Source organism: Acinonyx jubatus, chromosome E4 (genome assembly GCF_027475565.1).
Source record: "Acinonyx jubatus isolate Ajub_Pintada_27869175 chromosome E4, VMU_Ajub_asm_v1.0, whole genome shotgun sequence".
In the NCBI taxonomy this organism is placed as follows: domain Eukaryota; kingdom Metazoa; phylum Chordata; class Mammalia; order Carnivora; family Felidae; genus Acinonyx; species Acinonyx jubatus.
The window spans coordinates 66,729,874-66,744,029 of record NC_069395.1 but is presented as its reverse complement, the minus strand read 5'-3'; the positions used below and the strand labels follow the sequence as shown (position 1 = coordinate 66,744,029).

The window sequence follows — 14,156 nt, the reverse complement described above, 5'->3', positions numbered from 1 at the left end:
TGGGGACAGTTTTCCAGAAAAAGCACCGTGGACCCAGCCAAGTGACGCCAGAGGCCAGGAGTCGGGGGGTGAGGGGTGGGGGTGGGGGAGGAGTGGCCGAGAAGCCAGAACGGGCCTCCCCAGACCGTGGCGGTGACCCAGGGCGATAAAACATAAACACGGCGACCGGTGACTGTAGTAGGAGAATGAAACCGCGTGCCAGGGAGAAGCGACCGGGCGCCGTCCCCGCGCCCGCACACCCCCCGCCCGGCTGGACCCGGCTCCCACGGGTGGCAGAGCGCGACGCTCGCAGGCTTCCTGCACTCACCGGTTGGCATGAAAACAACTCACCGTTGAGTCTGTACTTGAGCCTTCTTCCATCAGCAAGGGGCATTCCTTCCACAACCTCAAAAAGAAGAGAAAGGGATTTTCTTCACCTAAGACTTTAAACAGCCTCGCATCACACGTCGTCGTCGATTCCCACGTGCGGGAGGAGAACCAGGACCCCCGTAGGGAAGGCGGTGGCCAGCGGCAGGCGTCTCACAGGCACCCGCTCGCCGGCGGAGCCGTTCCGCCAGGATGTCTCCGGCACGCGCCCCGGTGGTAGCGGCGACAGCGGGAACGGCCGCCCTCCCCCGCCCCCGTGTGCGCCACCACCGGCTCCTCGTACTTAAAACCCTCTATGACCTCGTCCACTGCTCGCTCCCCACCACTGAGAAAGCAGAGCAGGGGCCTGCGGTCTCCCATCGGCGAGGACCTCGTGCGCCTGCGCCCCACCTAGCCGTGGAGGCCGCCTCGTGTACTTCTCGCTCCTCTACCTACACAGGTGCACACGCTCGGTCCCTCAACCGTTCCACGTGATCCTTTATCTCCAAGAGACGGGGAGCCCTTCGCGCGCGAGGAGCACTCCGTCTCTCTGTCGGCAATCGCGCACGGCACACCCGCACCAAAGGTGCTCGACAGACACGCGCCTCCGAGAGGAGTCAAAATAAAACCCCACTTGCCCGACAGCAGCCACAGCTTGCTCCCCAAAATAACTATTCAGAAATGTTGCAATTCATCTTAAACACGAAACACCAGGGGCACGTGGGTGGCCGGGGTTAAGCGTCCTACTCTCGATTTCGGCTCAGGTCACGATCTCACGGTCCGTGAGTTCGAGCCCCGCGTCGGGCTCCGTGCCGACAGCTCAGAGCCTGGAGCCTGCTTCCGATTCTGGGTCCCCCTCTCTCTCTGCCCCTCCCCTGCTCACGCTCGCTCTCCCTCTATCTCAAAAATAAATAAACATTAAAAAATTTTCTTAAAGAAAAGTAAAGATACAGACTGAGGTCCCTGGAACTCGGGAGCTTATCAGTTGAGGAGGGAGGAGGTCCCGGACAATGAGCCCCACCAGCAGAAACTTACCTTCCCGACTGGCAGCAGGTAGAACAGAGCCTGCATTAAAAACCAGAGGATGTAGACCCCAAACACTCTGGTTTCCCACAAATCCTGCCAGGCCGGCAACGGAGGCGGGAAGTTCAGAAGACTGGGATCCTTCTGTTTACACATCAACAGCAACAGGCAGAGGCAGGCGGGCAGTCCCAGCATGATGAGAAGCACGCCTGCAGACAAGGCTTGAATTTCAGTCCCGTTTATCTCGCTCTGTCAAGACCCCTTGGGACTTCTGAAGTCAGAACTGGAGCCTGGCTAACCGCTGAAAGCGATTTCTAACGGGCCATCACAGACTCCTGGCTGCACCTGCGGTGCCCGGTGGGCAAGTGCCGTGGCCACTGAGGACATCAGCCGCTAGCCAGCACCGGACAGCTGACCTCCGCCCCAGAAACCAGGCTCCAAAACGTGTCAACTCCATCCACTAGGGAGCAGACAAGCTGAGATTCCAGCAAGCTGAAGATCAGAACATCTAAAACCATCAGCCTCCTCTTTTTTAAAAAAGTAAAGTACTCTATACACCTAAGTTTCTAACAGAACAGATTCCCATGTAGCAGGTGCACAGATTCTAGGCACCTCGGGACACCGTCTCTCACAGACCCGCTAGCCCACAGGGTTTGCTTACAAAACACGAAGCAATTAAGCCATGCAGGACTTGGAACCGGCCGAAAGTAGTTTCTTTTACTAGCTCATAGGTCGTCACTATTTTCAATCACCGCCCACTTACTAACAGCCAGCCCGGGGCCCCCACCCGGCTTGTGACCTGGCCGCCTCACATACCTCCCGAGAAAGGCCTTTCCTTTGGCGCCACTGCTGCAATGGCTCGTGCCCCCACCACCCCCCCCCCCACACACACACCAAGCAGGGGATGCTGCCTACCAGGGACTCCCCCAAACTCCAGGTCCTTGGTCTGCGTGGCTGGAGCTTGAGCGGTTTTCAGCGACGCAGATCTTGTCGTTGTAACAATGTTTTCTTCCTTTGAGTCCATTGCTTTTATCTCTTCTCTTCTAGGACGCAGGCTATACTGTGTAGATACGTAACTACGTTCCTCTGACAGATGGAATTTTTCCTAGTTGAAAAATAAAAAACACTAACTATTTATAGTCAATAATTATCAGGGTGCCTTGGGTGGCTCAGTGGGTTAAGCAGCTGGACTCCGGCTCAGGTCATGATCTCACCGTTCACGAGTTCAAGCCCTGCGCCGGGCTCTGTGCTGACAGCTCAGAGTCTGGAGTCTGCTTCCGATTCTGGGTCTCCCTCTCTCTCTGCCCCTCCCCCGCTCATTCATTTTTTTTCTCTCTCTCAAAAATAAACTTAAAAAATTTTTAAAAATAAAAAATAAACTTATGGTCAGTAATTATCATTAATACCATCACATTAACTCAGGACCTTAATATAGCCGTCTACTAACGAGAAAACATTTGTTAAATTATGTTGAGCCTTAATTTAAGGACAGAATTTTAGAAAAGATTGTAAGAAAACACTGGTTTTCAATGTGATTTTTTTTTTTTAACTTACTTATTTTCAGAGAGAGAGAGAGAGAGAGGAGAGAGAGAGAGAGCAAGTGAGAGAGACAGCAGGGTTGGGGCACAGAGAGGGAGACAGAGAATCCCAAGCAGGCTCCGCACTGTCAGCACAGAGCCCGACGCGGGGCTCGAACTCATGAACCGTGAGATCGTGACCTGAGCTAAAACCGAGAGTCGGACACTCAACCAACAGAGCCCCCCCAGGCGCCCCTCCAATGTGATTCTTGAGGGAAAGTCACTGTAACAAAGAGAAGAAGCGGGGGGAGGAACGGGACACCTCGCACCTCAGCGTGTCTGTGAGGCATGCCACCCCTCTCGGTGCGCTCAGTCTCCCCGTTGTATCTGCTGATGCTATTTCCAAATGGCTTCTAAAATGAAGAAGACGGAATATCGTGAACTTAAGAAAGAATCAGACCTCATTAAACAGAACATGATGTCCGAATGTTGTTATGAAATCAAGCAATAAAACAAAGATTTTCACAGCTTCAACTCTGAAGGATTTCAGCATACTTTTGTTAAAAAGGAAGAGGATTAAAATCGATTAGAATTTCCCAATCTTTAAGTGACCGGATTTGACAATATAAATTTCTACACAAGATCTTTCATTTCTTAAACACAAGCAGACTCAATGTTATAATGCCATCGTTCAAGGGCAAACACTAACAATATTTGCTAGGAGTTAGATAAGGTAAAACTCAGTTAGTTCATTCACTGGTTAGGAAAAAGGGGGAAAGACATTCACTGGCCCAAAACAGCCACCAAGGGGAAATTAACAAGCAACAGGCACTGGGGAAGCCCTGCCCATGACCCACAAACTGCCTCCTTGCTGGGTTCCGGCTGCCTGGTTTCTACTGAGCCCCGTGTTCTCTCTGCCTGCCTGCGGGTCCCCGGCCGCGAACCTGCACCCTCATCAGGCAGCGGAGAGCATTTATCGCACCGAACAGGGGAAGTGCATCAGTTTGCAAAAGACCTTCCGGGCAACGCGTGGCTGAAATCTGTCACTGAGCTCCCGTCCACATCCCTGATACGTTATCACACTAATAAAGCAACAGGAGAAAAGCAAGTTAAAAATGCAAGTACGTCCTCGGGAGGCCCACTGGCGAAGGACGGCAGTGATGTGGTGTCAGGTTGTAGCTCCAATCAAAGCCAGACCGAGCGGTGAGAAAGCTCAACGTGTACCTCAGTTTACCAAAGTGCCAACAAGCCGCTCGGCAAATACCTCGCTCTCCGCGGCACGGAGCGACAGCCGTGACCCCGTACTGCGGGAACTCTGCCGGGTGCAAGGTGACAGGACGCTCACGCAGTGAGGCAAGGTACTGCGAAAGGTCACGATGAGGCACCCACGGCCACAAGGTGCAGCGACCGTCACAGCCACACGCAGCACAGCGATGGTCTTTCCCGGGCAACACACCGTCCTCACTCCCGCGGCGGCTCCGCGGCGGCCGCGGGCTCCGCCGGGGAGGAGCACGGCCGGCCTGCGGCCCTCGGGTCACCAGGACCGGAAGAAGGTCACACTGCAAGAATGTAACGGGCACAAAATGCTACAGATGAAAATGTGACAGAAAGCGGCACGCGTCACCCGCCTCGTAAGGAGAGCCACTGTCGGACGGGCGTTCGAGCCCACAAGCAGTTCTCAGCACGCGAGGTGGAGCAGTGGGCGGACGCTCTTTGGCCATCGCGTTGGCCAAAAAAGAGGCCAATTATGGTAATTCTCAGAATGAGAAAATGGGCATCACACGCCAGAGAGTGGTATAAACCTTGCGCAAGCGATCTGGCAGCGTGTATTAAAGGCCTCAAACCCGCACTACCGCCGGCCTCGCGGTTCCGCTTTTAAAAATTTATCTGAAGGAAACATCAGATGTTGTATAAGCATATCTGCTCACCACAGTGAAAATTCAGAGAGGAGGCTAAAAGCCTACCCACAAGGCATTTCAACAGTGACGTCACATCTGTAGAATCTGTGGTCTATGCAAACAATACCATACGACAAAAATGACGTACAAAAATATAACGTAGGTTATTCCCAATATATTTTAAAATTTACAAATCTAGCTTCATCCAGCTGCTTAGGGTTATTAAAAGTCTGTGTGCCTTTTACCCAGTAAAGAGGTAATATTAAGTGAACAGAATAAAAGATCATCTTTATTCAATTATTTTTCTTAAGAATCACTACTAGGGGCGCCCGAGTGGCTCAGTCAGTTAAGCGTCCAGTTCTTGATTTCGGCTCAGGTCACCATCTCACGGCTCATGGGACCAAGCCCCACCGACAGTGCAGAGCCTGCTTGGGATTCTCTTTCTGTCTCTCTCTCAAAATTGATAAACAAACTTACAAAAAGAAAATCATTTCTATTTAGCCTGCCATCCGAGACAGCCACCGCACAGGGGCCTACAGGCTTGCACAACGACCTTTCCAAGCTTCAACTGGGAAAGCAACTCCTTTGAAGTTACCGTCGTGGGAGAGAAGTCAAGGGCAATGACACTGACAGACCAAGAATACATTTTTAGAACCCAGTGACGGCCCACTGTCGTTTTATACGTGAACACCTATAAACCGTAAAACTTTTTCAGTTCAAGCTACAGCCCTCCTCCATTTCCAACGTGAACACTGCTCTTTTTGAAAACCACGATATTAAAAAACACAGTATCTTTTAAAACCACAGCACTCTCGTAACTGAACCTTCTTTTTCACCGGTAATCAGAGCCTCGCGCTTCCTACTCTTCCCGACCCCCGCGGGAGGGTGTGGCCTTCCCGAGCCGTCGCGTTGGACGGGAGGTCCCCTCGCTGCAGGCAGTCTGGCGGCACGGCACGGAGGCAAGCCTGTTGGGGACCCGACCCCGGACGAGGGCCGGGGCCTCGCGCGAGCCGTGTGCACCCACCAGCACGAGCGGGGTCAACTTCACTTCCAACACTTCCTTCCTCATCTCCTTAATGTCGGCCTGGTGCGAGGCAGAGGCGGATCGGCGGGAGCTTCGGGGAGGTCGGCCCGGGGATCGGGAGCGGGACCTGGACCTACTCCCTCGGCGTCTGGAGGGAGAGCTGGAGGCTGAGCCGCTCTTCCTTTGCCTGAAGGAAGTCAAGGGCTAGAGAGGGACAAGAAGGCACAGTTTTACCACGAGGCAGACCCGGTACCGTCGGCTCTGAAACCACCCCGGGCCTCAGGCCATCTGAGTGCCCGCTGGGCCCGGCCAGTGACACGCGGGACACAAGCGGCCGCTCCACGCCTGACCCTTCTCAGAAGGCAGAGCCACGCGGAGTGACCGCGCCTAAACCAGCGAGCCGTGTGCTTTCCAACCGCACAGACTAGAAAGGCTCCCTCCAGCCCGCTGGGTTAACGGGTGATGGGACCGGGACGGACGGCAAGAAACTCGGTCCTACGGTTTCACTCTGGGCGACACGCACAGGCAGGTCTGGAAAATGGGCACGAGGTGCATTACGCTCAGCGACGCCGCACCCCGCCCTTTCCTCTCCCACCTGAGTCCGTGTGGCCCAGGACCGAAGCGTGGCTTGACACTTTTTAAATGATTGCAGACAAGAGCAGAAGGAAAATGCGACTTTGTGACACCTGAGAACCCCTGAAATTCAAATGTCAGTGTGCACAAATGAAATCTTATTGGAACACAGCCACGTGCACCCACTCCCGGCCTGCCCTGCTGGGGGCCACTCTCACGCTGCGGAAAGATGGCCCAGGAAGCCTAGAACAGTTACTATCTGCCCCTGTCTTCAAGAACTTTGCCCCCCCCCACCCCGGGCCACAGGCCACCGGTTCAAGAACCGTTTCTTACTGATCTGTGACAAAAAATGAAATCGAGAACAGATGTGTAGAAATTTTTATAGCATTTTGACAAATTTTAGGCTTGTTGACTCTAACAATAAGAAGTTGGGGCTTTTACTTTGTATGTCTTTTTCTCCATCCGTAAATAGAGCCATCTTTCCCGTACTTTACATATGATTTCCACCCCTGGGATCAGATCATTTTGAGCCCAGGCGCCCACAGACACGCCGAGAAGCCCCGGGCCAGACTTAAGTCTAATCAGCGTCACTCTCCTGATTAAATCCTTGGTGGTCAGGACGAAGCCCAGACCCCTCCGGTTCTGCTCCCGTTTAACCCAATCCTCGCCCACCACATTCTTGGCCCTCTGGGTAACCACCTCCGTGGCCCCCCCCACCCCCACCCCCAAGCCGTTGGCATGCCGCCCTCCACCCCGAGCTCCCTGTGTGGCCTTGGCACCTGCCCAGGTGTCCCCTGCAAGCCTGAGACTGGGACCACCCCCCACCCCCATGCACAACAGCACCGCCTGCCAAACGTCGTCCCCCCCCCCCCCCCGGGAGAGGACCCATGGAAGGTCTTCTCCAAGAGGCTGGGAGCCTCCCGGGGACAGGCCGCCGTGTGCAGCCGTGCGTCCCCAGGGCGGACCCGGCGTCCGACCCAAAGCCGAAGCGCGGCCCTGCTGGGGGCCAGGTCGGACCGCCCTGAGCTCAGCCACATCACAGCCCTGCCCGCACCGCGTGACCGCCTCTGGGGGAGCCGAGGGGCTCGCACCTTGATGTCACTCTCCTTCAGCTCGAGTTCCGTCCCATCCTTGTACTTCACGGTGTAGAGCTGGGAGCCGCTGTCATGGCTCAGAATTTCAACTTCGTAGTAAAGCGAGCTCCCGGGCCAGCGACCCCGAACCACCTCCCCGTCGGCGAACTTCCGACTCGGCATCTTCGAACACCAGTCTGAAAAGTAGGAAAGGAAACACCGGCGTCACCGTGGACACGCTTACGTGGCTCTTTCTTTCGCAGACTGAACACTCATTCACAACCTCCCCAAACGCTTAACTGGTCAAGATCTTAGGACCAGGAAGGCCTCTGGAGGGGAGGAGTCCGACCCTGAAGTGTGCAGGTGTTAACCGGTTTTCCCAAGGACGGAAACGCAGGCAGAGCTGGGACCCCCAGAGGCTGTTCTTTCCGCTGCGCGTGTATCAGCTGGAGTCACTTTACCCAGGATGACCTCGCCACCGTGCCACTGTGGTGCCCACCAGGGACCCACAGCAGCAGGATGCAGCAGGACACGAAGGCACCACGCGGCTTGCGCTTTGCACAACACTTTTACGCCCAAGTGACCGGATCACTTATTATACAACAAGGCACGGCCACAAAGGATGACTTTTCTGATTTATAAATTCCCATATAGGGCGTGTGGCTCAGTGGGTAGAGCATGCGACTCTTAACCTCGGATCGTAAGTTCAAGCCCCACATTGGGCATAGAGCTTACTTTAAATAAACAGAGAAATTCGCATGGTTTTACAAAGGCTTTAAAGTGTACTTAATTTCTAACACATTATCTACATGAAAAACAAACCCTAAGAAACCAACCCTCTGGGAAAATCACGGATGTACAATTAACATTCCTACAACCCACCAACAAGGAGAGAACTATTTCCAAATCCGTGGCGAATAGCAAATTTGGGGTTCTTTCATTCAGCCTTCGTCTTACAGCTAAAGTCCCAAATGCATCCCAAGCATCTGTGTCACCCCACGGCCAGCCGGGCGGACCCCCACCACTGTCCTGACTCCCCACCCCCACCCGCCCCCGCCCAGGAAGCCCCGTTCCTCGTTGGAAACCACACACAGTCCGGGAGCTGTCGGCCCCCCTTCCTCAAAGCTCACCCGGCTGCAGGGTGCCTCCAGCTCTCAGGACCGGCAGGTTCCCCGGGTCACCCCAGTACCCCCCACCCCCAGCCTTGTGTCACCGGCCAAACCAGCTGGGCCTGGTCTGAGCAGAGTCACCTTCCTCCCGCCCAACTCGACAACCCCGCCCGGCCCGGCCGTCTGGGCCCACGAACACACACCCCTGGCCCAGCTCCTCCAGGGGTTCAGGAAGGAGAGGGTTACGTTACCCCGCCCGCCCCCGGGGAGAATCTTTCATAAGTGCTGCATTTCTTCACTGTTAATCGCCTGAGAAGGTACTTTACAGGCCTCAGTTGTTTAGAAAGACAGCGGCCAGGCGGGCAGATGAAAGAACCCAGCAGCATACACTAGTGATTAGGGGGCGTCGGGGCTACGTGTGAGCTGGGACAGCGCCCTCTGCCCAGCACCGGCCGAGATGGCATCACCTGGCACTGGATGGGGCGGGGAGAGGGGCTAGGGGGTGAGGTCACAGGGGTCACACCTGGCTGAGGGGGCTCACGGGGAGTGGGGGGAGCACTAGGGAAGCAGGGGGCAGGGGACATCTCGGGGCACGGAGGAGGGGCACAGAAAGGAAGGTGACAACAGCCAAGTCGGCCTGTTTCAACACTTAGGTCAAGAAAGAGGAAGGAAGCGTGCCGTCTCCTCTGTTCTCTCGCACCCCTCCCCGGACCCCCCCCCCCCCCCGCCACCACCACACCCCGGCCTTGGCTCTGATTCCCTGATGTGGGCCACCGGGGCTGAGAACCAGCACTTTCCACACGAAGATGCCATTCGTGTCTCCGACAACGCTTCACGGACCTGAAACACACAGTCCCCCCCGACTTTTAACAGAGGGTTTGTAAACAGGCCCGTGAGCAGACACAGCACCTTTCTGAACACTTATTTACCGGGACCTTCTGTTACCTGGTTAAATACTCCGGGTTAAACTAATTAAGCTATGCAGTGGATAGGTTAGGTCCCTAAGCTTAATTTAAAAAAAAAAAAAAAAAAAAAAGACAACTAAGATTTGGGACTTCCAGCAACATTGGGTCTGGTGGCTGAGACAAAAGGCTGGCCAGCACCCCCTCGGGACACCACCACCTTGTCAGCAAGTGCTCCCAAAGATGAAGCCAGAAAGGTCTGTGCACCTGCACTGCGCACACGTCCTCCCACCCCTGTGACCCCGCAGGCCCGTCCCAGTAGCAGCTCCTGGAGGAGAGCGGCCAGGACGGGACACACGGGCCTCTCTGCCATCACACACGGAAAGGCCTCCCTCCAGTGTGATAAGAAAAAAGCTGTTGACCGAACACAAAGTCCCCAAGCCACGTGCTTGCTAACTTCACTGCCAAGGCGGCCCCAAAATGCTACCATTCTCGCACAGGACAGCGGGCTGACCGCAGAGCAGGTGCTTGCAAGGGTCTCCCGCCCTCCTCCGCACCCTGCACGTCCCACCCGACCCGGCAGCTGACCGCCTGCCTCCCACAGCTGGGCCCAAGGCAAACACCGGACCGCTCCCAGAGTGACAGAAATGTCCAGAGGGAAGGCCCGGCCGCTGCTGCTCACCCTTCTCCCTCCTCCGGAGACAGCGCTCGGCGACTAAGCGGGGCGGCGCAGCCGGGTCTACACACCGGGCCCTGCTCACAGCTGTTGCCCGCGTAACCACCCTCGCTCTGGTGCAGGCGGCAGGTGCGCGCGCCCCGTGCAGGCCTCCCCGGCCAGCTCCCGTCCCACCCCCCCCCCCCAACGCCGGGCCTTGTCGGGGGGCTCCTTCTGAGGCCTTGAAACGGTGAAAACACAGGATCCAGCTGTACTGAGCAGGGGCGAGCAGCCCGCATCACCTTCCTCTCAGAGCCGGGGGCCGCCAAGCCGGAGGGCATCCCGGTACCCGCTGTCCCCCGTCCCGCCCGCCAGGCTCCCCCATCCCGGTCGGCGCACCTCCCGTGCCCCGTCCCCCACCCCGTGTCCCCGTCCTGTCCGCCAGGCTCCCCCATACCCGCCGGCACACCTCCTGTCCCCCCGTGTCTCGTGTCCCCGTCCTGTCCGCCAGGCTCCCCCATCCCCGTCGGCGCATCTCCCGTCGCCCCCGTCCTTGTGTCCCCCGTGTTCCGCGTCCCGCCCGCCAGCGCACCTCCCGTCCCCCACCCCGTGTCCCCGTCCCGCCCGCCAGCCTCCCGCGTCCCCGCCGCCGCACGCAGGGACCCGAGGCCCCACCGCCGCCCTCCCGGCCGACACCGCCGCCGCGCGCCCAAAATGGAGGGACGCGTCCTCGATTCGGATCCACGGCGGCTGCACTTCCGCCGCGGCCCGGCCGACCGCCAGCAGCGGAAGCCGAGGCCGCGCCCCCGCCCCGAGTTGCCGAGAGGCGGGCGCGAAGCGCTCACCTGTGCCGGGCTCCTGCGGGACACGAACGGCTCCGGGACAGTCGCCGAGCAGCACGGGCGGCGGCTCCCGCGCGCACGACACCGCCCCGCCGCGCCCGCGCCCCCCGCGCCCGAGCGCGCGCCGCGCCCCGCCCCGGCCCCGCCCCCCAGCCGGGTCGCCCGGGGCTCCCATTGGCCCTTTGGCCTTTTGAATCGTCGCCGGCGCCGCCGATTGGTCGTGCGTGTGGCGCGTCCGCCCCGCCCGGCGGGGCCCGCGGGGAGGCGGGGAGGCGGGGCGGTGGGGAGCGGGGCCCGCCCAGCGCGCGCTTATCGCCGCTGCCCAGGCGCCGCGCCCCCGCCCGCCGCGCCGCCCCCGCCCCGCCTCCCCGCGCCCCGGGGTCTCGAGTCCCCGCCGCCGCCGCCGCGGGCTTCGGGGCGCAGGGCGGCCTGGAGGCCGAGATGATAAACAGCCGCCAGGACAACAGTACGTTCGCGTGCGGACGACGCGGATCAACCGTCCGCGGCCGCAGGTGCTTCGAACCGAGACGCCGGCAGAGCCCTCCCAACCGCTTGGGGCTGCGGCCGCCCCGAGGGCGCCCGACTTCTTTGTCCTGGCGGCGGCGGGCCGGGCCTGGGCCGCGGGCGGGGGGCGCAGGGACCGGGGGGAAGGGCAGGGGTGGCTCGGGGTCCGGGCGCAGGGACCGGGACGCGCAAGGACTAGAGCGTGCGGGGACTGGGGCGGGAAGGGGGGGGGCACGGGGTCCCGGGCTCCTGTCCCGCGACGGCCGCGGGGGCGGAAGCGGGGGCTGGAGGTGCCAGGGACCAAAAACTCTTAGACGCTGAGCCTCCGCCCGCATCCCACGAGACTGGTGTTAAATTGGGCCACACATCGCCAATCATTACGTTAACTCCGGATACGGTGTGGATCCTAAACCCTTTTTTCCTCCAAGTTATCATCATTGGTTAGTTGGTTTCCTTCCTTTGAGGTCGAGAATTTAAAGAAGTCCATTGAAGTTCCCCATTTTGCAGTGTGGTCTTAAAGTATTTCTTAACCCGACTACTAGGTTAACCTAACCTACCAGGTAAGTTTTAGTGAATTTCAGTTGTCAAAGCACTATCCGTTCAATTATAAGAAACAGGCATTTTCATGTATAGCGCAGATTCAGTCTCAAGAGTTTTCTTACCTCGAAGTTATAACAAAACATCCAGGTTTACTACTTAAGAAAAAAAAAAAATCTAGTAAGCTGGGCTTTCTCAGACATTCACGACCAGTGGGAAAGTTTTCATTAGAGCCTTTCCTGAAAACAAGCCCTGACCTCAAGTCGTCCACTGTCCTGGTTTTGCCCTGTGGAGGTCTGAGCTACAGAAATGCACATTGATTGCACTTCAAAGTCAGAAAACCTAATTTGGGGGCAGAGCCCTAGGCCTGGGTCTCCTTAACCTTTAAGGTAGGTAATATTTGCAGCAAGTGACACAGAAATGAAAACCCTATCTCAGGTACGAGGGCCCCTAAGATAGCTTCTATTCTTCATAGCCAAGTGGTGCTGTGCTGTTCTCTTGTGCTACGTCCTATCCAGAACCAGGGTTTCACTGGGTTTCCCTTGAGGTACACATTTCCTGGATCATTACCATTCGTGAGATAAAGGATTCTCTTACACACACACACACACACACACACACACACACACACACTTCACTTTAAACGTCAGGTTCCTAAAGCTTCATAACAAAATGAAGCTAAAAGATCATAAGCCACCAGACTCGGCTTATAAATTATGAATCACCAAAAACATTTTTCAAAACAACGGATTTTGACCTCAGAGAAACTAGGCAACAGTTGCTGTTTGTTTCTCGTTTAGTAGACTGGCGTATGCCGGGAAAAATCAAGCTTAGTACCTCGGCCGCTTTCTCGGTGAAGAAACGGTTAGTGTTCTCTTGTTTTTGCTTTCACAGAGACAACGGACAGCGTGTATACTTGGGAGTGGAGAATTTCCGGGGTTTGCTCTCCGAGAGATGCTTGTCAGCCACAACTGGCCAGATGTGGCTTCGTGGAACAGGCAACGAAGACCTCACTTACAGAGCCACGTCTTGGTGCCGCCGTCGTGAATGTAGCCGCGAGTGGCACAGCCCCCCTCCCCCGTTTGCAAGGAAGATGAGAAGTGGAGGGGCCGGGAACCCCACACCGGAAATAACAGGATCCTCCCTGCGGATCCCTCACCGCCCTTCTTCGGTCCTGCTTCCCAGAGGATCTGGGCTGTTAGGACTAACAATTCTCGTAGGAAGTAGGTCTAGGCTCCGTACCACGTGGCGTGAGGACATCCAGTTGGACCCATCTGGTGCTGCTTTCGGGAACACGCTGCCACACCCTGGTTGCTGCAGAAAACTTTTCATCAGGTGGAAATCCCCCGGGGGCCACCTGATAGCACATTTCTACGGAGGTCTGATCTGAAGCGTTTCTGTCCACGCCGAAGCGGACTTCACGGTGACCGTGAGGGAACAGCTATGTCCGTCTCGATACTGACTGTCTTCATTTTTATTTGAAACACATCCGTGTATATCTGTAGCACTTCCCTGGTTTTTCTCAGCGTCTCGCTAGCCCAAGGGGAGGCTTTGAATGAATTGATCCAAATTCCACGCTCTCCTCAGCCTTAACGGAATCTCTTAATCCATGTAGTATGAATATGTGATTTTTTTTTTTCTGCCCAAATACTCATGCTACATGCTGCTGAGAGCTGCTGGGTCAGTACTCGAGCCGACTCTGCGACCTCCAGGTAACCCGTGTTGGCATCCCACGCCATCCGTCTGAGAGAATCACACGGATTTTTAGTCATTTATGTCGGTGTGTGTTCTGAGTAAAATGCAACATACTACTGCGCTCCAAAAAGGTTTTAGGTTGTACAATCAATTAGGATGTTCTTGCTTCAAATAAAGTGAAGAAACTTAAAATAATTATGCAAATTTTATTTTAAACATTCATCTCGGGGGGCACCCGGGGGGCTCAGTTGGTCGAGCGTCCAACTTCGGCTCAGGTCACGATCTCACGGTCCGTGAGTTCGAGCCCGGCGTCGGGCTCTGTGCCGACAGCTCGGAGCCCGGAACCTGCTTCGGATTCTGTGTCTCCCTCTCTCTCTCTGCCCCTCCCCCGCTCATGCTCTGTCTCTCAATAATAAATAAACGTTAAAAAAATTTTAAACATTCATCTCGAATATTTTA

At 56.5% G+C, this 14,156-nt stretch overlaps 2 protein-coding genes across 4 annotated transcripts in view; one reads left to right on the top strand and one right to left on the bottom strand.

Annotated features, from left to right (window-relative positions):
• The window catches only part of LBR (lamin B receptor), a 44,745-nt gene that overhangs the window by 11,815 nt on the left and 18,774 nt on the right, over positions 1–14,156 (bottom strand). The window contains exons 1-7 of one of the 3 annotated variants that reach the window (XM_027046351.2): positions 10,965–11,081; positions 7,472–7,650; positions 5,808–6,011; positions 3,215–3,298; positions 2,284–2,473; positions 1,381–1,577; positions 331–385 (exon numbers count right to left, since the gene is read on the bottom strand). In XM_027046351.2, coding sequence (XP_026902152.2) covers positions 331–385; positions 1,381–1,577; positions 2,284–2,473; positions 3,215–3,298; positions 5,808–6,011; positions 7,472–7,636 — 895 coding nt within the window. In that variant the 5' untranslated portion in view covers positions 7,637–7,650; positions 10,965–11,081. Of the gene's footprint in view, positions 1–330; positions 386–1,380; positions 1,578–2,283; positions 2,474–3,214; positions 3,299–5,807; positions 6,012–7,471; positions 7,651–10,146; positions 10,494–10,964; positions 11,082–14,156 lie in introns of those variants that run through there. The other 2 variants (XM_053209144.1, XM_053209145.1) reach the window with 2 other exon arrangements.
• LOC113595624 (serine/arginine repetitive matrix protein 1-like) lies at positions 9,708–14,119 on the top strand. Its single transcript, XM_053209165.1, has 5 exons — positions 9,708–9,721; positions 10,166–10,269; positions 10,631–11,138; positions 11,288–11,473; positions 12,897–14,119. The coding sequence occupies exons 1-5, from the start codon at positions 9,708–9,710 to the stop codon at positions 13,390–13,392; spliced, it is 1,308 nt and encodes a 435-aa protein (XP_053065140.1). The 3' UTR covers positions 13,393–14,119.

Coding starts and splice junctions, on each gene's coding strand:
- LOC113595624 (XM_053209165.1), top strand. Junction 10,270..10,630: donor CGCTCTGGTGCAGGCGGCAG/GTGCGCGCGCCC, acceptor CCTGTCCGCCAG/GCTCCCCCATCCCCGTCGGC. Junction 11,139..11,287: donor GTCGCCCGGGGCTCCCATTG/GCCCTTTGGCCT, acceptor GCCGCTGCCCAG/GCGCCGCGCCCCCGCCCGCC.